The sequence below is a fragment of the Pavona decussata genome, unplaced genomic scaffold (genome assembly GCF_977016875.1).
Source record: "Pavona decussata unplaced genomic scaffold, jaPavDecu1.1 SCAFFOLD_114, whole genome shotgun sequence".
In the NCBI taxonomy this organism is placed as follows: Eukaryota; Metazoa; Cnidaria; class Anthozoa; order Scleractinia; family Agariciidae; genus Pavona; species Pavona decussata.
The window spans coordinates 4,575,320-4,596,158 of record NW_028145528.1 but is presented as its reverse complement, the minus strand read 5'-3'; the positions used below and the strand labels follow the sequence as shown (position 1 = coordinate 4,596,158).

The following is a 20,839-nucleotide window of genomic DNA, read 5'->3' as shown; positions in this document are numbered from 1 at the left end:
GAACTTACTGCTCGATTTTTAACAATTTTCACGGATTTTAGACCAGAAACTGAGTGAACTCATGGACCGATTTTTGCCTATTTTCACGAATTTAAGACCAAAAAGGGGTGAATTTATGGCTTCATTTTTGGCCATTTTCATTTTCTCGTCAGAGTGAATGGCCAACGCCTGCAACGTCGAATATCTTTACGGTGGCCAATTTACCCTTAGTTATCAACTCTGTTGATAAAACCAAGCATTTGTTTCTTCTCCCCACCCGCGCAGCACAACACTCTCTGTACAAACTAAGCCTCATATTCATCTGAGGTTTTTAAACCTCAAATAAAACAATTAAAAGTGCTTATAACTCAAGAAAGAGCTCGGGAATCCCCATTTTTAACTATCTAATTGTGATTAGAAAAATTGGTAGGGAGGGATTCAGAGCCAAATTTAAGGTAGGTTGGAGCTCCTCCCTACAAATTGTTTGAACTGTGCAAAACATTGTGCTTTGGCAGGCTGATTATAATTCGAAAGGAAAAAATGGAGGTCAACAACTAAGCTTGTTTCTATGACTTTTGTCGCCCACCAAGTGAAAGGTCCTCTGTAATGAAACTAACGATGGAAAGACGAGAATGTACTAAGAACACGTCTTTATTTTTTTAAGTTATACAATATATTTTTCAGGAGACATTATTTCAAAAAACGTTCTGCCAAAAAGCAAAAATAATACAATAAATTATCATAAAAACAAACATTCACACAAACACTTGTGTGGTATAAAAGCTTAAGCAGATCTTCACGTAAACATGGTGACCAACCTTGTGGAAAGGTTTATCCCCAGGATCAAGTCTCAGCGAGCTTATACAACCACTCAACCCGAGACCCTAAACGTGCATCCCCGAAATAGCTTTCATTAGGAATGAGGTTATCCATATGTTTTATCAGTTTCTCAGTTCAATAAAAATAAGGCATCGGTAGCACCACTACCACTACCACCACCACCACCACCACCACCACCACCATCATCATCATCATCATCATCATCATCATCACCTTTGTCGTAAAAATCATCTTTATCACCAACAAACTAGATCATTGTATTATACAATTCCTAGTATTTGATTGGCTCACTGGCCATGGTATATGAGCAATTATACATCTAACCATGCCCAAGAAATACCAACCATTAAACTGTCTTCTGGTTGTTCTTGCAAAGCGAAATCAGCAAGATCTAGCAATATTTCTTGTCAATGATTTCTTATTCCACTCACACTTGTTGCAAATAATAAGGTAATTTAGCCACCGTAAAGAGATTCAAGCACTGCGTGTAAGCCCTTTGTCAGAGTGGTCGTTAACCTGATCGAACCCCTTAATGGTGACCAAATTTGGTCGATAAAATCAAATATTCGTTTCCATAAAATCTAACCCCCTCATCTATTTGTTATTAAAATAATTAGTTGATATATTATTTCAAAGAGAGACCTTAGAAATTCTCTTGTCTTAACTTGCAAAATTTCATGTAAGAAACCTGCAGCATTCTAACACATCCCATTAAATAACAATTTTTTTCGTGTGGCATAATGGCCATTGCCATGGCGACAAAGTATGAAAATGGCAAGTTTTTGTGCATGATTTACCCTTTATTCTATCGACAGTTCCCTTTGGTAATATTTTTTTCCCACTTTTCTATCTTGTAACACTAACATTTTGGAGAAAAAAAACAATACATGTACCATGTCATTAACTATTTTTTTAGGATTGCACTAAATTGAACCAACAATTTTTTCCCCCAAAATCATTTTGTGTGATGTGGCCTTTGGGTCTTTGATTCTGCACTTTTTAAAGCAATTTTATCAAAAGAAAGGAGAGTAAATTATGCTGTCAATTTTGTTTCTTTTGGCCATGTTGAAGTCATAAAATATCGGAAAAACCTACAGTGTAGCTTAAACCTTTTTTCATCTGTCACAACTATCACATTATTTCTCTATGCATTTGTGAATATAAAGCAATCTTTGCATTTATAACCACCAACTGCCATGTCATAAAAAACCAAGTTAAAAAACTAATCCACTTCCACTTGTATGATACACAATTCACACAGAAATAGGACATTATTTATAAATAGAGCTATTGTTCTTTGCTCTCCACTGGGATAACAAAATTAGAATTTGAAAAGGAAAACATTTCTGGTAGTTGTAGTCAAATGGCACCATCAGGAAAATGGCCTATTGAAAAAGAATAAATTTGCCTCATGCAAATAAGCACAAGCGTGAGTAATAGGCCATTTACGAGTTGCTGTGAACCTCATTATGAAACCGAGGCTAAGTGCAAAACTTTTCATATGAAAATGTGTTTTGTTTGCATAGTCGAATGAAAACTAATTTTCATGACAAAAACTTTGCACTTAGCCTCACTTTCATAATGAGGTTCAAAACAACTCAGAAATGGTCTATTTAGCAGTGCTGGGCATGAATGTCATGTTTCATACTTGTGTTCATAGCATAAAGGTCGATTGCATTGCCACCATATTGGTGGTAAAAACAAAAGAAAATTTGCTCACATAGTTTGCATAAAAATGGAAGTTAACTCCCAGAGGAGAAAAATCTTATTGTTTCATAACCACCAACATGGCGGCCATGACGTCACACGCAATCAACCTATTGTGAAAGACATAGTGCTGATAATTTCCAAAACAGGTAGTTGAAACAGATGTTTGTAGTTCCTCAGCTAATTGAGCATGGTTCGTGCATCATAAATGTGTCTTCTCTGCTCTGTTACAGTTTTCTTCCATTTAGCCACCTTTTGATCAAACTTCCTCATACTTCTTGCGCGCAGTCTTTCTTGTTGCTTGAAGCAAAAAACAAACACAAATCAGGAAACTTTTCCAAACATAACATTCTCAAAAATGCTTTTCAGTTCTTTTTATTTCACTCTCTAAAATTGTGCTATATCAACCTTGTATTTGAATAACCCTTGTGGAAAATCCAAGAAAAATGAACAGATGAATGTTTGATCAGTATTCAATAACTGAATACTATCTTGAGCTGCTTATAATTAATAAACCTACAATTTGTTTCAACTGCTTACATGATTTGTGTCATTAAGACTGGCAATGAAATCAGCACAAGCATTAATTATAAAAATAAAAAATTAATGGTCAAAAGCCAATTGAAGGGCTGAATGAGAGCATAACCGACCTAAATGACATTTCAGATTGCTTTTGTTGTTTTAAATTCACCAGAGTTTTTGAATGTGGCATTGTATTCCTTCAGGAAACGTTGCTCCAATGTTTTATCCACTGCTTTGCGCGTCGTTTCGTGATTATAAAAATGAAAATCTTGCCCATAATCATAGGCAAATATAAATAAATAAAATTAGGTAAAAATGGATAAATAACATTAAAATAATACAAAATGACTAGTCAGTGTTCTCAATCTTAAAACTGTCTAAAGAGGGCTTTTTACCGTTAATAAACATACAAAGTTTGACGATACTTTCTGAATGGAAAAACATTTAAGTTTCTATACCATTATAGGACGTTTGTGCTCACAAGCTTAAAACCTAGCTAAAACCCCATGCATAAAAGAAGTGTAAAATAAAATAGCAAACTGCCAATTACCTCATCCACTGTGATGCTCAACTCAGGTGGCTTCCGCTTGGAGTCGACAAACAGATAAACGAGGTAGATACAAAGAACTCCAATAACCACAAGTATGAAGATAATTACTACCTATAGAGATAATAGAAATTTTTGACACTGGATCAGTCAATTCTGTTATAACTTCACTTCAATGACCTTTCTTGATATTGTTGACAAAGGATTACCGCATCATTAATAATTATAGATTTCTCTGAAGAATTTTCTCCAAAACATTAATGATAGTTGAAATGAGAAAAAAAATAACAGACATATTACATGTCTGTGAACAAAACTGGTTAAAAAAAATGGCAGAAAAAAAATTAATAACCTTAAATTTGGCATGCAGTAAGAGAGCTATGCGTAAAATTGATGTTCTTACTCTTACAACTGAAATAAATGTTCTGGGTACTATTGAGAGACCCTATATTCAGCCAAGTCTAATCAATGTATAAAGGAGAAGTTAATTTCTGGAGGCTTCAGTCACCTTTTTGTCCTTACAAAAGTAATGCTTTTTTTTCTTTCCTTTTCACGAAACTCCCTGGAGAGTTCATCTAAATATGTTACTCACTGGCCGTGAGGTCAGTATTGGGAAGACTTGTGCCTGAGACAGAGGGCACAGTTTTTCCCAAATGGACCAACCTATGCCAGTGAATAACATTTTTATTTTTTCCACAAGCAAACAAGGCCCAGATCTTGTGACAACAAATCTATGATTTATGGAATTCCCCCCACTCACACAATGACAAAAAATTATTATGGTATACAACTGTATATTTTGGTTTGGAGCAATTTAAAATGCTTCATTCAGTTACATGTACAAATGCAAACCTTAATGAGTGTTGTGTTCCTGGCTTCATACATGCACTGGCATCTTAGACAGAACTGTTCTTCTCTTTGTACAATGTGCTCACAGTTGCTGTGTAAGGAACAAAGATCTAAGCTACAGTAAGTCCAACTTGCTTTTTAAAAGATATACTTTTTTAACTCCAGCCTTTTTTTTCACATACATTAGATTATAGTACTTAAAAGCTTTCCTAAAGCATGCAATAACGTGTGAAAAATTATGGAGAGAAAATAGGTATTGAAAGCCTTCAAGACAGGACAATGAGTAAAGAGAAAGTCCAAACACTGTGAAAGGACAGTGTCAAAATATCAGCTTCTCACTAGGAGAATTCTTTTCCTGTTCACCGAACAGTTTCAGCTCGCCACTTAAACCACACTTGCATCAACTCTTATGAAAATCAATCCCAAAAATGTCTAACTGAAAAATTTGCTGTAATCCTGTTACATGTAGGTCTGTGATCACAGAGTGATCAGATGGAAAAGATTCTTATTCTATAAATTTCTGTGCTGCAAGTTACAGTCCAAAGCCCAGCAGATCAAACATGTATGTTTACTAAAGCGCTGGGATGCTCAGAGTAAATACCACGCCCCAGTTGTTCAAAGGGTGGATAATTTTATCCACTGGATAGGTCGCTATCCAGCAGATAAAATGTGTGCAAGATTTTCCTGATAGCCTATAATTTGCGAATAGAGTAGAACCATATGTCAAATTTAAGAATGGGATTGTGTGGAAAACTTGCCGAAAGCATTGGTTGGAGTAAATTTGCTCTGCCGGATAGTGACTTAATATCCAGTGGATAAAGTTATCAACTCTTTGAACAACTGGGGCTAGGAGTAAACGTTGTGTTGGAGTAATTTATGCACAATTTAAAACCCGAACAGCGGGACACTGGTACACAATTAGCAATGGCGTAGCATAGGCCTGTCTTCTTTCCACTCACAGGAAATAGAAGATGTTTGCATACAGGCTAGGCAACTACCTGAAATATTCTCATATTATCTGTTACTTCTGAAGATCTGACATCTGTTTCAATAGTTGTCATTAGATGTCTCTAATAGCATACTGTAGTCAGCTCAGAGAGTAAAGATACTTCAACTCACCAATCCCTGGGTTCAACAGTCCTGACAAAAACGTTTGGAATTTTGGTCGTTTTGTTACCTTCCTTAGGACAAACACATTTACATCTGACATCATCATACTGGGCCTACATTAAAAAATCCAGAAATAAAAATATGTTAGGGATTTCTTATAGTTTATGTCTTTACACCTATCCCAGATCATCTTCATTTAATAGGAGTTAATGTCACCAAAATCACATTTGACCACTTGCTTAAGATTCCACTATTTTTATCTGGAAACTTGTTTCTATACTATGTTCATGTAAATCATCTTGGATTTGAAAATCTATCATTGGAGATACCAAAATACAGCATATGTGAGTTAACTCCTTACAAACTTGCTAACCTAATTCACAAATTGTCGGCTGTGGTAAAATGGCGACAGAAAACAACAATACAATGTGACAAATACAGTAGAACCCCGGTAGCTCAAAGACAAACTCTGAAGGGAGACAAAAAACTGTTCGAGTAAGCGGGGGTTCGAGTTATCAGGGTAGATCGAAAATTCGACTATTCATGTAAATAATTTATAGTTTATTGATTATCAGCACTTCAGTATACAACCCAGGGCAAATTAAACTTACTATCATCTGAAACTGTAAGTCCCACGTAAGCTGAGGCTTTCGGGTCAAAAAAACTTTGTCAACATTTTAAAGAAAGAATTGGAATGCCTTGAGACGTGAACATTATGAACTTGTACTCAGCTACTGGAGAATGGCTTAGCTAAAACAGTTTAAATACATGCATGCTGTATTTTCATAGGTGTTCCAAGGTTTATGTTCATGTTTTCATTCATTGTAGCAATGTTTTTTGTTTTCTAAGTGACAGCTTAACAGGCAGTGCATACAGTTTGAATAAAAAGATCGGAAATGACTGTCAAATGCGTGATCTGTTGCACTGATGTGAATTAAATTGCTTTAGAAGTATCAATTCCAGTGTTTTTTACCAATAACATGACAGGAGGAGCTAATGGGATGACATCATTGGTGAGTTGCAAGAACCAGAATTCAAGTTATCGGGGTAAATTTCAATCGAGGGAAACAAAATTTAGTTCGAATTAGTGAGGAATTCAAATTATCCGAGTAAAAGTGACTGAAAAGTAGGGTCAAATCCAAGGGAAACTGGACTTAGTTCAAGTTAGTGGGGAGTTTGAGTTATCCGAGTTCAAGTTACCGGGATTCTTCTGTATGTTAGAATGTTCAAGCAAGTTCAAATGCCGAAAAAAACAATCACCATGATTGAGGTACATTTGTGACTTGTTTCATTCAAAAAAATTGTTATTAATACTGCAGTAGTACCATTTTTATGTAACGGCTAAAATAACATATAAAATTGTCCTCTTTTATACTGATGCAGAGTGAAAATGAACAGCTTACACCAAGTTCTGCACAATGATCATTTTACAGAATATGGTTGCCGTGATGTAAAAACTTCAAGGACTTTGTATTCATGAACATTCAATAAAACATTACTTCTCTCAATGTCTATAATTATTTCAATCATGTACAGTTTTGTAATATTCACAGTTTGGTCAGTAGTTACAATCCTTTCCATTTCACCTCAGTTCATTGATGTTTATGCAGCACCACAGTGAGACCAACAAATTTGACTTGTCCAAATTACAGTGGTTACAAATAACATGCGACCTATCGCCTTCAAAAGACTCTAATACAGTTGCATTTTGGTGGACGTCAATCACAGAAAAGCCGTTGAAATTGTTTAGAATTCTTAGATCATTTCAAGACAACAGAACCAAGAAATTGTCAGTTTATCCACTAACAGACAACAACAACAACAATTTATTATAAGAGAAGACACTCTTTACAATATTAGTTACCCACAATTAGCAAGGGCTATTCAAAGTGGGTAGCATTGTAGTTGTTTACATGCTCAAAAGGAAAAGAAAAAAAAAAGAACCTGTATCACCCTCTATTAAGCAGTCAGTTGTAATTTGGACCTGTATTAAACAGTCACCATTGTTAAGAAGTTGCGGTCACCCTTTATTAAAGGGGAAGTATCATGGGGTTTTTGATATCTTTTGTTAAAAATGATGAAATAAGACCTTCAATCACCTGGCAAATAATTCTAGAATGACGAGAGGTAAGAAATCAACTCAATTCTTGAAAGAAACAACTCGTGATCTGTTCTAGCGCATTTTGGAAACAAAAATGCGAGAACTTGAAAAACATTAGCCTAATATTTTTCAAGTTTAAATCCACACCGGCCTACTCTGTTTCTGGCCAGAGGCACTAAACGACAGTTTTGTTGCACTGGGGTGATAATTTTTAACAAACTTGACAATTATTTCGTTGTTTCTATTGACAGTCAAACATTTTTGGGTTTTGAAATGACAGCAAATTTTCATGATACTTCCCCTTTAAGTACCAACAACTTCCAACAAGCTGTTTCTATTGTCTTGACCCGTATCAAATGGTCACTTCATTAAAGGGAAACCACTTAAATAATGGTAAGAAATAGCTTGCTAGGTAAATGAATTTCTAACAACCTACAATACTGACTGTGGGATCAAGACATCAATGTTTTATTAGTTTGTTCTTATACTATGCTCTCCTTTGTCATACCATTTTATCACTGTATGTTCTTAACCAAGTAAGTGATTTTGTGAGCGCTTTTGTGTATAAACTGTGCACTAAGTTATCAATTGTTGTATAAAACACGTCTTTATTGTTTTGGATGTATTCTGTGCAGCCTGTATTAAATTGAGTGTCAACCTGTATTAAGTGGTCACTTAGCCACTCACTGAGGATAGCCACTTAATGGGGTTTCTACTATATTGATATTGAAAGACAAGCAATATTATATAAATTGAATAGGAATGAATTTAAAGTCCCGGAATTTTGCACCAGCATAAACCATAACAGAGGTACAGCTTTGTGTACCAAATCGAAACGTTTGACCCTCCACAGCTATCACTATCAACTCATGACAGTTTGAGTTTTTCTAACGGTAACATGCATGGAAAATGAAACGAACTTAATGAAACGAACTTAAAGAAGAGCTCCATCCGGTACAAGAGAGATCCCGGACATATAGGGTACGCTGTACATGGTCATGCAAATCAATCTTTAATAAACTCAGAGAAAAATGGTTTTCAAGGAAAATTGAATTAATTGGTTGTTACAAAAAAGGACATGAACTGATAAGCCTGAGCTTATCTCGCGTAATGAAAATCGGTACAGGGGAAAGTTCATTTCACAATGTTTCATTCCAGAAACATGTGTTAAATACATCCAAAACAATTATCTTACCTCGGATACTGCTAAAAAACAAACCAATGACGTTAAAACCACGATGTAAGACACGCTTGAAGAGACCATGATGCTCTTTTCTCGTTCGATTCGTCTTTTTCCTGACTTGTTTCCCTAACCATCCGCCATCTTGAAAATTATTTGCGGCGCGCAACTCATGATGGGAGATTTTCGCCCGGCACGTAATGGCGCACAAAAAGCTTCCTTACCTAGAGGGGGAGGGGCGGATCATTATTTTTTGAGGGAGGGTGGGGGGTGAAAATTTTTTCAACACAAACAATTTTTTTCTGTAGCTTTGTCCATGCAAACCGCAATTTTTCTGCCTGCATCTTCCTGCTGACATTTGCGTGGACTCCTGGTGTGTACAAACAATTATTGTTTGGGCTGCTTTGCTTTTCCAAGCAATTTTTCAGGATTTGTCACCCTCCCCCCCAATTGTCGGTCGGACATACAAACTTATTTTCAGACTGCCTGATGCGAAGCTCCTTTCACCTTTTATGGGGAACCGGTGGGTGTACAAAGACTAATATACAAAAACAGCGTAACGTAACGTAATCTTTCTTTCTTTCTTTCATTCTTTCCATCAAAACAAAAGAGGATTGCTGCCGCTGAAGGATCTAGTCAGTCTCCAAGTATGATTGTTTCACTTACTGCTTCTAATCTCGGCATCTGGATAAAATTTGTTTGCAAATTTGTTCTTGACTAGAAATTAGCTCTCCGAAATGCCCTTAGGCCTGAGTCTTGGCCTAATTACTTTTGCCTGTCAACGGACAGATTCTCGGGTGCTGATTAAAAGGAGATTCCTGGGGATTGAAATCACTATACACTAGTCAGGCAAGTTTCACTTTCCTTGATTTGACGTTATGTTTATTGTTATTTCCTTCTGTGAACTCTACAATGGGTTGTGTGTAAAAAACAAATCACCGATACCAGTCTTAAATCATTTATAACGCACTTTTTCCCTTTGTGAATCATTGACGGCGACTTCAAATGCCTTGGTTCTACCAGTCGGATCACTTAGTGCATACAGCGCATGTCAACTCACGACCTTCGACATATGGAAGGCACGGGAGAGAGCCGCATCTTCCTTCCACGGGGTACAGCAAGGCGCCATCCTTGTTGGCATGACTACCAGGGACATACTCGGGGTCCTTGTCGACACAGACAAAGTCAGTTGGGTGCCCGTGGTGGGCATGGGCAGTCATCAGATATCCATGATATTCCTCGGTCCATCCGGATGGACAGTCATTCCTTGCGGGCATCATCAGCACTGAAGCACGTGACTTGACGAAGCAAACTACACAAGGTGCTTCGTGGTCGTGGAGTCTTCTCTTAAAGGGGTCGCCGCTGTACTGATGGACTTGATACTCAGTGCCATATATGTATCCCGCGATTTGATGGCCATTTTTGTACTTGTCATACTTTGGTTTGTGAGGAAGACAAAGGTAGTTCGCTCCGCCGCCATGGTGAGTATGCCACTCTCCACCCGTTATACCTAAAAAAAAAAAAAAAAAACAGGGGAGGATGACGTAACAGGCATCGCGTAGTTGTGGTGGTTGGGTTTTTGAGTTAAATTTTACCGTTCATTGCAAAAAAAAAAAAAAAGAAAAATGGTTCATTGGAATAAAACAGCTGTAGCAACGCTTCGATAGTATTATTAGCAACAATCATGTAATTCAGAAATCAGTCGAGACATCTTTCCTATACTGCCAATTTTTTTTACCTATTCGGTGTTCCTTTTAGTAAATAGTCATTCACAATTTGAAATGGATTTCCAGCATTTTCAGAAGACCCAGATTTGAAATTTTTCATGGAGACCCCCAAGAAAACTATCCCCGCTTAAAAGATCTTCAGTTTTCCCCGCAGTCCTTGGGTGAAAATTATTAGACAACCTTTCCGTTCTTGTTTATACTGAACACATAAAAAATTTTCACGAACAAACAAAAATGTGAGGCAGTCCATTACTTTTATCCTAGAAGAAATGCAAGGTGAAAGTGATGACGCTACAATACCAATGTAACACTTCACTTTATCTATAAATTAATTACCGTTGTAAATCTAAGTATTTTGTGTTTTTGTAGTTCTTGATGTTTTTCTTTTGTTTGTTTTTACTTCTTCTTTTTTATTTTGCTTATCATCAGAATAATGTAACGTCAATGTTATGATATCAGACTTCCAAATTCAAGGCTGTTCCTGTTTTGAGTCCAAAAAAAAAAATGTGAAGGGCAAAATATAAAACTTTCGCTACCCCGACTTAAAATAATGTGACATTTTTTCATTTCCAGTTAATAGCCATGACTTAATTGTTGAATTATAATTATTTTTCAATTCCATTACCTTTATAAACTATCTGAGCACCACCAGGACATGTGGTCCTTCCCCAGCGGACATACTTCACCCCAGACTGTCCCTTTTCTCCTTTGGCTCCTTGAGGTCCCTGGGCACCAGTCCTTCCAATGGCTCCCTGTTCCCCTTTAGGACCAGGCGAGCCTGGAATCGGCTTGTTGGTGCCAGGTTTCCCTGATTCTCCTGTAATAAAATGATCATAACTGCTTAGTTTAATTTCTCTTTAGAGTGAAACAATTTAGGATCACGCCTCGGCTAAATTAACATTTGGTTCCATTTTTCGTTTCACTTTTCTTTTTTCCTTTCAAATTGCTTGCATATTTGTTTCGTTTTGTCTCTTTTTGTCCATGAGATGACGTGTGTAAATCAGACAAACGCGGGTTTTCGTAGCTTAGTTTTTACAAAGTTTCACCAGAAATGGACGAAGGTAGTGAAGAACTACCGGACTTTTCTCTTCGCATTGATCGCGCATGAGTCTTTGCTAGTCTTCTCCGACTGTACGTAAACATCGTGATGAATCGAAACTCTAGTCCAAGCCTTTAACTTTGATTTGAACAAATGAGAACTTAAACATTCTGTAGGCTGAGAATCTCGGTTTGTCTACATTTTCATTGACTTTAAACTAATACAAAGAAGCAAAATACTGATTTTAATTGACAATTTCAGATGAAATATTCTCGTTCATACCAGCCAATTCGAACATTTGGTTTTCTGTACAGCACATTGAGCGTTCTACTTTATTGTCACTTTGTTATAGTAGAATTGGTTATCGGCTACGCCTCGAGCAACATTTATGCTTTTCTGCTGCTCTCGAAATTGCCTGCATGCATCCATTACTCGATATACGCACGCTAATCATGAAGTTAATCATGCTTGGCGTGGATTGGGTTAAGGTTGACCTGTGAAAGGAAGGTGCTACATTAGAAAATATAAGAAACTTGAAAGGCAGCAGTGCATGATACACTAAGAAAGGTTATTGCTCAAAACAACAACTGCAAGTCACGACGAACCAAATTTACTTCATGGACAATTTATTTTATGAACGCAGTGGTAGGGGTCATAAATGTTTGGATTGTTTTCGCTAGATCACAACACTTATTAAATTAAGGCAGTCTATTATGACAAAACAATTTAGTGTTTATGCAATTATTTAAGGTTTTGAATTCCGATCAATTAAGGCTAGCTGAAGAACCTTTGTAGCAAGACTTGACAAATGACGGCGAAGATATTTTTTCCCTGCCAATGAGTAATGAATGGACTTACTACTGTTTTTCCCTTAAGCTTACTATGGGTAAAAGTTTAAAATTCGAGTTCTATTGGTGAAATCCAGCGTACTGCATGAGGAAAGTCATCGGCTGATCTGATCATTTGCCGGTTAAACGTTACGATCTTCTTAGCGTACCTTTTGCACCAGCTGGTCCAGTTTCTCCTTTTTGTCCACTATTACCAGCTGGTCCAGTTTTACCAGCGCGTCCAGGTCTACCCGCGGGGCCTGGTTTCCCAGGAGGGCCGGGTGGTCCTTTCATTTGATTTCCAGTATTTTTGCCACGTGGTCCTACAATAGAACAACAAACACGGCACATCGTAGATATCACTAACCAAAATTAGAATTCCTTACTATCATTTTAGCAAATACTCTCCAAGTTATCTCAGCTGTCTTTTTTGGCTGACTACCTAGAAGTTAAGATCTGTAAATTGTGTTTAACTCCAAGTTCGATTTAACCAGTTTACGTACTTCCATTGGAATACACTAACAGTCAATTAACGCCCCCCTCACTCACTGAAGTGTCTCTGGTATAATTGATTACAATGTTCGTTCTAACCAACAAAACAGTTCTGTTATGCGAAAAACTTAAGCCTCCGGGAAAAAATATACTTGTAGTCATGTTGAGACGTTTCTCGAAGGCTTTGTTATTGCTTTGACTTCCTTTCTTTTATTATTAACCACGTCATACCAGTACCTAGTAGGTAGGCCATAAGTGGTGCGTACAAGTCACGTGGTCTTGGTGACACGCGCAGCAAGGCATCAAGTCTGCAGAAAGAATATCAGATATTCTACATATTTTACAGGAGAGACAGACGCCATGATTTACAATATATGATTATAATACTTTTGGTTCCCTTAGATCAAATCCGAACTCTTATTGAATCGAGAGTTACAGAGCAGTAGTTGATTGTAGTGCCGTTTCTTTTCTTTTTTATAAATTGTCATTCATTTTGAGGTTACTCTGTGGATGAATCCCTATGGTGTAGTTATTCAAGCATGAGAGCTAGTAGGCAGTACTGAATTTCCTTTGGTGCTGTAACTTTTTTTTGGGACTGGAAATCCTAAAGCGTTTACTTACCATAAAGAACTACTGAGCACTTATTTCCTTTTCTGTTGTTTATTACAGTGCTTTTTTCACTCCCTGTGGATAAAACTCTGAAGGGTGATCATTATAGTATCTTATTAAAGTTTTTACTGACTGATTTTCCTTGTGACTACCTTTGAGATAATTGAATATGACACTTTTTTGTGTGGCTCTTAGCTTAAATGCTGAACTAGGTGATTACAAGTAACTTTAGTTTGTGGAAGAAATCCACAAGTTTAGCCATTCCCAACAAATGTCACTGCCAGTTCTTCACCATAAGGTTTAAATCAATTGTACCTGACACGGAAAACCGTGTCAGGTACAGTAAATTCTTGATAAGGGGGTTAGTTTCTAAAGAAACTGTGTTGCTGCGTCTGTGGGGAGTGGAAACGAATGTTTGGTTTATCAACAGAATTGATAAGGTAATCTGGCCACCATAAAGAGATTCGAGAGCTGACCGTTTCGAGCGTTAGTACTTCGACAGAATGGATCAAAGAATTGTGCGTTGTATATAGTCTTGCTGAGTCAGTGGATGAAATCTGTAAAATTGGCTATTAAAATCAAAGCTATTCTGAGCTACATATTGGAATATGTGAGCCTGTGTAACAGATTGGAAAATGGTAAATAAAAACTAAGCTGAGTACCGCTCCTCAGGAACGGTTTAACATGCTATGCAAGGTGGTTCGAACTTAATTGAGTTTGTGCCGGGATAAAATTGTAAGGTGTGGTCGTTTCAAATTAAAGCTACTGAGCAGTACTTTCCTGTGGTACCGTTCAATCTGATGATCAAGGTGGTTCTTTCTTATCAGTCTGTGAATGAAATCCTAAATTGTAATCATTCAAATGAAAGCAATTGAACAGTCTAATAATAATTGGTATTTCTTTTATGCTACGAAAATGTACGTACTCGCATTACGGAGACTCTGGGCCAGAGCCATGTTGAGATTAATTCTGGATCTTGCTTGTAAACCTTTATTGTTTATCCTTTTCAATTGCGCTTTGTGGGACAGATTATTGCAAGCAGTACTTTTTAATTTATCACGGTCTACAAAAAGGTGCATTCTAACTTAATTCTAACTCTGAGCCAGAGCCATGTTGAGATTAATTAATGGATCTTGCTTGTAAACCTTTATTGTTTATCCTTCTCAATTGCGCTTTGTGGGACAGATTATTGCAAGCAGTACTTTTTAATTTATCACGGTCTACAAAAAGGTGCATTCTAACTTAATTCTAACTCTGAGCCAGAGCCATGTTGAGATTAATTAATGGATCTTGCTTGTAAACCTTTATTGTTTATCCTTCTCAATTGCGCTTTGTGGGACAGATTATTGCAAGCAGTACTTTTTAATTTATCACGGTCTACAAAAAGGTGCATTCTAACTTAATTCTAACTCTGAGCCAGAGCCATGTTGAGATTAATTCTGGATCTTGCTTGTAAACCTTTATTGTTTATCCTTTTCAATTGCGCTTTGTGGGACAGATTATTGCAAGCAGTACTTTTTAATTTATCACGGTCTACAAAAAGGTGCATTCTAACTTAATTCTAACTCTGAGCCAGAGCCATGTTGAGATTAATTCTGGATCTTGCTTGTAAACCTTTATTGTTTATCCTTTTCAATTGCGCTTTGTGGGACAGATTATTGCAAGCAGTACTTTTTACTTTATCATGGTCTACAAAAAGGTGCATTCTAACTTAATTGTAACTCTGAGCCAGAGCCATGTTGAGATTAATTCTGGATCTTGCTTGTAAACCTTTATTGTTTATCCTTTTCAATTGCGCTTTGTGGGACAGATTATTGCAAGCAGTACTTTTTAATTTATCACGGTCTACAAAAAGGTGCATTCTAACTTAATTCTAACTCTGAGCCAGAGCCATGTTGAGATTAATTCTGGATCTTGCTTGTAAACCTTTATTGTTTATCCTTTTCAATTGCGCTTTGTGGGACAGATTATTGCAAGCAGTACTTTTTACTTTATCATGGTCTACAAAAAGGTGCATTCTAACTTAATTGTAACTCTGAGCCAGAGCCATGTTGAGATTAATTCTGGATCTTGCTTGTAAACCTTTATTGTTTATCCTTTTCAATTGCGCTTTGTGGGACAGATTATTGCAAGCAGTACTTTTTAATTTATCATGGTCTACAAAAAGGTGCATTCTAACTTAATTGTAACTCTGAGCCAGAGCCATGTTGAGATTAATTCTGGATCTTGCTTGTAAACCTTTATTGTTTATCCTTTTCAATTGTGTTTTGTGAGACAGATTATTGCAAGCAGTACTTTTTAATTTATCATGGTCTACGAAAAGGTGCATTCTAACTTAATTGTAACTCTGAGCCAGAGCCATGTTGAGATTAATTCTGGATCTTGCTTGTAAACCTTTATTGTTTATCCTTTTCAATTGTGTTTTGTGAGACAGATTATTGCAAGCAGTACTTTTTAATTTATCACGGTCTACGAAAAGGTGCATTCTAACTTAATTCTAACTCTGGGCCAGAGCCATGTTGAGATTAATTCTGGATCTTGCTTGTAAACCTTTATTGTTTATCCTTTTCAATTGTGTTTTGTGAGACAGATTATTGCAAGCAGTACTTTTTAATTTATCATGGTCTACAAGGTGTATTCTAACTTACCCAGAAGTATGACAATTAGCAGTCAGTTGATACTATCTGTTATCACCGGGATGCTGTGTACACAAAATGGCTCTAACTTTTGAGTCTGTGGATAGAATCCAAGTCATCTGCAGTATGACCCACTAACTTAAAAAAAGGTTGATACATGTCATTTTTATTAAACTTTGCCAGTACTCAAGGTGAACTCTACTTTCTAATTACTCAATTAAAATATTATAAGCTTGATTTTCATGAATGGCAAACCTCTTCTCGAGTTCTTGGAAACGTTTTTCTATCAACCTTGCACTTTTGTTAAACCTGTGCGAAAAAACAAACTGACTGTCAGGTGAAATTATGTGTCCGAATTAGGTTTATTTAACCCTGAATTGAAAAAGTAAATTATCACTCGCAACAAAGATTTACCATCGAGGGAAGGGAAACTAACCGTTGCAAACTAAAGCTTTCATCCATACAGGTTTGTCAGTCTTCAGAAATAAGAACTGTTCAGTATATATGTTTATATTTCTTATTTTTGCGTAATTATTTGCATAATCCTAAAAAGATCAATTCAGAGGGAAGATGATTGTCTCAGTTTAAATGTTTTATCCTTAAGTACTACTCGTTAAACGTTGAACAATAATATCCATCGGTCACACAGTAAATCTCACTGACACTAATAATTTCTTATGATTATATCTGTCATATCGTTTTAGTGGAAATTGTTTCTCAAGTCAGTCGATGAACCATCCGCGTATTAATGAACTAGGAGAAAAACAGTGTCTCGGTAAGTTTCACGGTTACAATACAAAGGTAGCCAACGTCTCTTGCCATGAACTTTTTCTTAAAAATGTTCTAGTAAAATTATTTTATACAAATATATAGCTATTAAATGGACGCTAGCTACGAGCATTAAAGATTGCCGAACTAGAAATGCACACCTATCTTCCATGATTGCTTTCAGTCGTTTTTCAATGTCCGGCAGGTTGAGGGTTGCATTATTCGTTGATCGTCGTCGCTCTCGCTGTTTCAGTTTACCAGTTTCAGCGCTATCAGCAGACGCTCCGTTGAAGTTTTGTTCGTCACCTCGAAGCTGTCCGACCTGAGTTTCATCCGTGGCAGAGATGTGAGCAAGAATGGCACAACACATCACCAACACCGCGACGAAACGCAGGCCCCCGCGAGGAGTAATTACTGGAGACAATTTCATTGTAGACCGAACGGGCTTTCCGTACGTACGTACGCTGTGTTACTTTGGGTTTCACTGAATACTTGGCCAAGAAAACAGCTCTGGGTTCCGTTAAAGAAAGTTGCACACGATGCGGAAGTCGATCGTGGGTGCATTACATGATGATATGGGCGAGAAAATTTTCGCGCTAATGACGTAAAGCCACGGGAACAATATTATCTGGTTTTATCAACAGAGTTGATAAAACGAGTGCTCACGTTTCGAGCGTTAGCCCTTCGTCATTTCGGCAGACGCTTCGCTCTAACAAAGGGCTAACGCCCGAAATGTCAGCACTCGAATCTGTTTACTGTGGCCACTGAATTTACCTTATCAACACTATCAATACTGAATCAAACTGACATTCCTTTCTACTCCCCACCGACGCAACGTAGCAGTTTCTTTTGAAACTTATCCACAGGAAAAATACTGTAATAAAAGTATTTAAGTATTACTTATAAAAAAAGACCGATTTTCCTTTCTATTAGCAATAAAAAGTCATGAAACTGTAAGGAGTTTGAAAATGATATGGATAATAGAAATACATAGGACCAGAAGCGATTACCATGATAAACAAGCCTTCAAATAATGTTTTCGCCCTACGAAAGTCGCCGGACCGTATCTTCGCACAAAGGCAAAAGTATAAACAACTCAAATTTGCATGTTTAGGTGACTATAAGATGACCTCTCATCACAGCGGGCCGAACTGACGAATTTGGAATAACTATGGCGCCTGTATGCAATCGAGTCATGACCAAGGATTTTGGTCCACAGCCTTGACTCATTAGAGAGATTTAGAGATGTGAGATTCGCGTTTATGTTTACTTTAAAATAACAATAAGCATTATTTAAGTAAATGGATGGGAATAGTGCAAAAATAATTCTCGCCTTTGATGCCAACCCAAAACTACTCAATTGTGCTTAGAAAAAACAGCGAGCGGCAAACAGAGGATAAACATGGTCACGTGGTCATTTCTGCCGTTTGCAGTTAGATCTCTCTTTTGATGCTGTCTAACTTTTGAGTCTGTGGATAAAATCATTCAAGTTTGGCCATTTACTGAAAGCGACCGAGCAGCCTTTTTTTTCCTATGTTACTGCTGATTATTCTGTACAAGATGTTTCTTGATTCTGTAGATGACATGATTCCAAAGTATGAACACTGAAATGAAACCTTTTGTGCCCGCAGTACTGTCTTCCCGGGGGGGGTACTCCCCTATATAAGGTATATAGGTATGTGCCGCCCCAAAGGGTATGGTTTTTGAGCCGTTTTGGTCTGAAAACGGGTATAGATTTTGACAATTACGGTCTGAAATTGGGTCGGGTTTCTGGGGCCGGGAACATTTACGAAAGCTTACAAACATATTTTTCTTCTCAGTACGTAACTGGAACGACTAACTGATAGCGAGAAAAAGAAATAGATAAACTATGTCATTCCAGCTTACTTTTACTCCTTGCGTCAACTTCTGTTCGGCACTGATGCATAATTATCAGGTCTGAAAACGGGTATGAATTTTAGAGGTCAGGTCTGAAAACGGGTGTGGAAAATGGCATGTTTAGGTCTGAAATAGGGTCGGGATTTGAAGACCCGGGCGGCACACCCCCACCAAGAATTCTGGGGAATACCCCCCCCCCCCCCCCGGGACTGTCTTAGGGCAGTATTGTATTTTTTATTCTGTACAAGGTGTTTCTTGACTCTGTAGGTGAAATCCTTAAGTGTGACCGCTGAAATGAAACGAAAGCTATTCAGGAGCCGCTTAAATAAAACTGTTCATCAGTCCTTTCTCATAGTGCCGTTTCATGGTCTGACACAATTTTTCAAAAGGAAATTTAGGAATTATGTTAGGTTTTGGAGGTGAGAGAGTAAACGGACAAATAAGATGCAGTTTGGGCTGAACGATCAGCCAACGATGGGGATATGCTACAGCTGACTGGTAATTAGTTACAGGAGGCAGTTACTTAAAGGAGACTAGGTAGCGTAGTGATCAACCGACTATCGGTACGCTGCCTTTTCATCACATGGCCAAAACTAGCAACCCCTGTTACACTAAACGTGTCAATAGGCTCTCTAGTGAGGCATACAGCTAGGCTCGCGGAAACCGCAAGCACAAAGGCGGAACAGTTAGAGGGACTGGAACAGTTTTCAGCCAGGCTCGCACTTCAGTGTGAAGTAGGTCGGTTCAGTCACCAACGTTTCATGCACATGGTTTGTGCTACGATCTTCTGGCCACGCCAAGAGACCTTGTTCTGAAATTGTTAGGAAACTCAGTTCACTGATATGAATTCTTTCTGTACAATTTACTTACGTTAGCCAGCACCGGTTTCCAGCACTTTATTTCTATCTCTCTTTATCAGTTGATATCAAACAAATGCCTAAATATTGGTGAAAAGAAGCTATAGTTACCATAGCAACAATATAGCCTGTTTTAAACAGCCCTAAATTTAGTTTTAAGTGATTATAACTCTAAAACGAACTCGGTGACCCCCATTTTCACTATCGAATTGTAATTAGCATGTCAAGACGCAACGATTTGCAAAGTTTAAAAGAAATTGCAAGGAGGGGTTCTGAGCCACCTACCCTTGAGCCACCTTAAACTTTCAAAAAGTTCACGTGTCTCTGAACCTTTTTTTTTTTTTTACAATTTTTTGCTTAATTTGACATGCTAATTACAATTAGTAAAATTAGTAAAATGAGGGCCAGCGGACTCGTTTTTGATTAATATTCATCTGAAGCTAAAATTAAATAAAATTAATTGTTGCTGCGCTAACATATGCCAAAAAATGACCTTAACTTGTCACCAATGTTTAGGCATTTGCTTAAAACCATTATTGTTCAGTAGCATCCACTAATAAGGAGTGATAGAAATGATCAATCAAATTATAACTGAAGGGAAGAGTTGAATATTTGTGAGCCATCTTGACCTGTCTTGAACAAGCACCGTTTCAAGCGAAATCCGCATAACTTTATCTGAATTTTAAAAGCACCTGCAGTGGGCTCGAACGCGGGTCTTCGCACCTTTTTTTTAAAAACTTTGTTCTTATTTCGAAAAACTTAAAACCGAAATCCTTTCCCCTGGAAACTTCGTTCAGCTCAGTACGTCTCCAACGTAGCTGCTTGGAATTCTCTATCGGAATTGCAAACTCCTACATATTTTGAGAACTGCGAATTTTGCAGAAGTAAATATAAAACCAAACCTAATCTCAAATTATTTTGCTCTATAAAAGCATTGAGTAGCTAAAACTACCAATCTTGTACATTATATTGTTTGATTTAATATTGTTTAGTACGTCCAGAAATGTCTCCTCTGGGGTTCTCATCGCGAAGTGATGACGTCATATGACGTGGTAATTAGGTCATGATTGCTAAATGGCTGCCATCTTGGATTTTTGATTTCCCCCCCCCCCCCCCAAAAAAAAAAAAGTTTCAAAAAAAGATTTGACACAGGTGAACACTCAACAGATCA

At 37.3% G+C, this 20,839-nt stretch overlaps 2 protein-coding genes across 2 annotated transcripts; both read right to left on the bottom strand.

Annotated features, from left to right (window-relative positions):
• Positions 1-612: 612 nt before the first annotated feature.
• LOC146470328 (proton-transporting V-type ATPase complex assembly regulator TMEM9-like) lies at positions 613-9,011 on the bottom strand. Its single transcript, XM_085122433.1, has 5 exons — positions 8,851-9,011; positions 5,564-5,667; positions 4,448-4,535; positions 3,599-3,709; positions 613-2,826 (listed from the first exon to the last, which is right to left on the bottom strand). Exons 1-5 carry the CDS (start codon positions 8,917-8,919, stop codon positions 2,707-2,709), a joined length of 492 nt encoding a protein of 163 aa, XP_084978559.1. The 5' UTR covers positions 8,920-9,011; the 3' UTR covers positions 613-2,706.
• A 727-nt stretch (positions 9,012-9,738) lies between these two features.
• LOC146470327 (uncharacterized) lies at positions 9,739-17,485 on the bottom strand. The gene is made up of 6 exons (XM_085122432.1): positions 17,095-17,485; positions 16,421-16,474; positions 13,158-13,228; positions 12,599-12,751; positions 11,188-11,379; positions 9,739-10,345 (listed from the first exon to the last, which is right to left on the bottom strand). Exons 1-6 carry the CDS (start codon positions 17,361-17,363, stop codon positions 9,864-9,866), a joined length of 1,221 nt encoding a protein of 406 aa, XP_084978558.1. The 5' UTR covers positions 17,364-17,485; the 3' UTR covers positions 9,739-9,863.
• Positions 17,486-20,839: the final 3,354 nt, after the last annotated feature.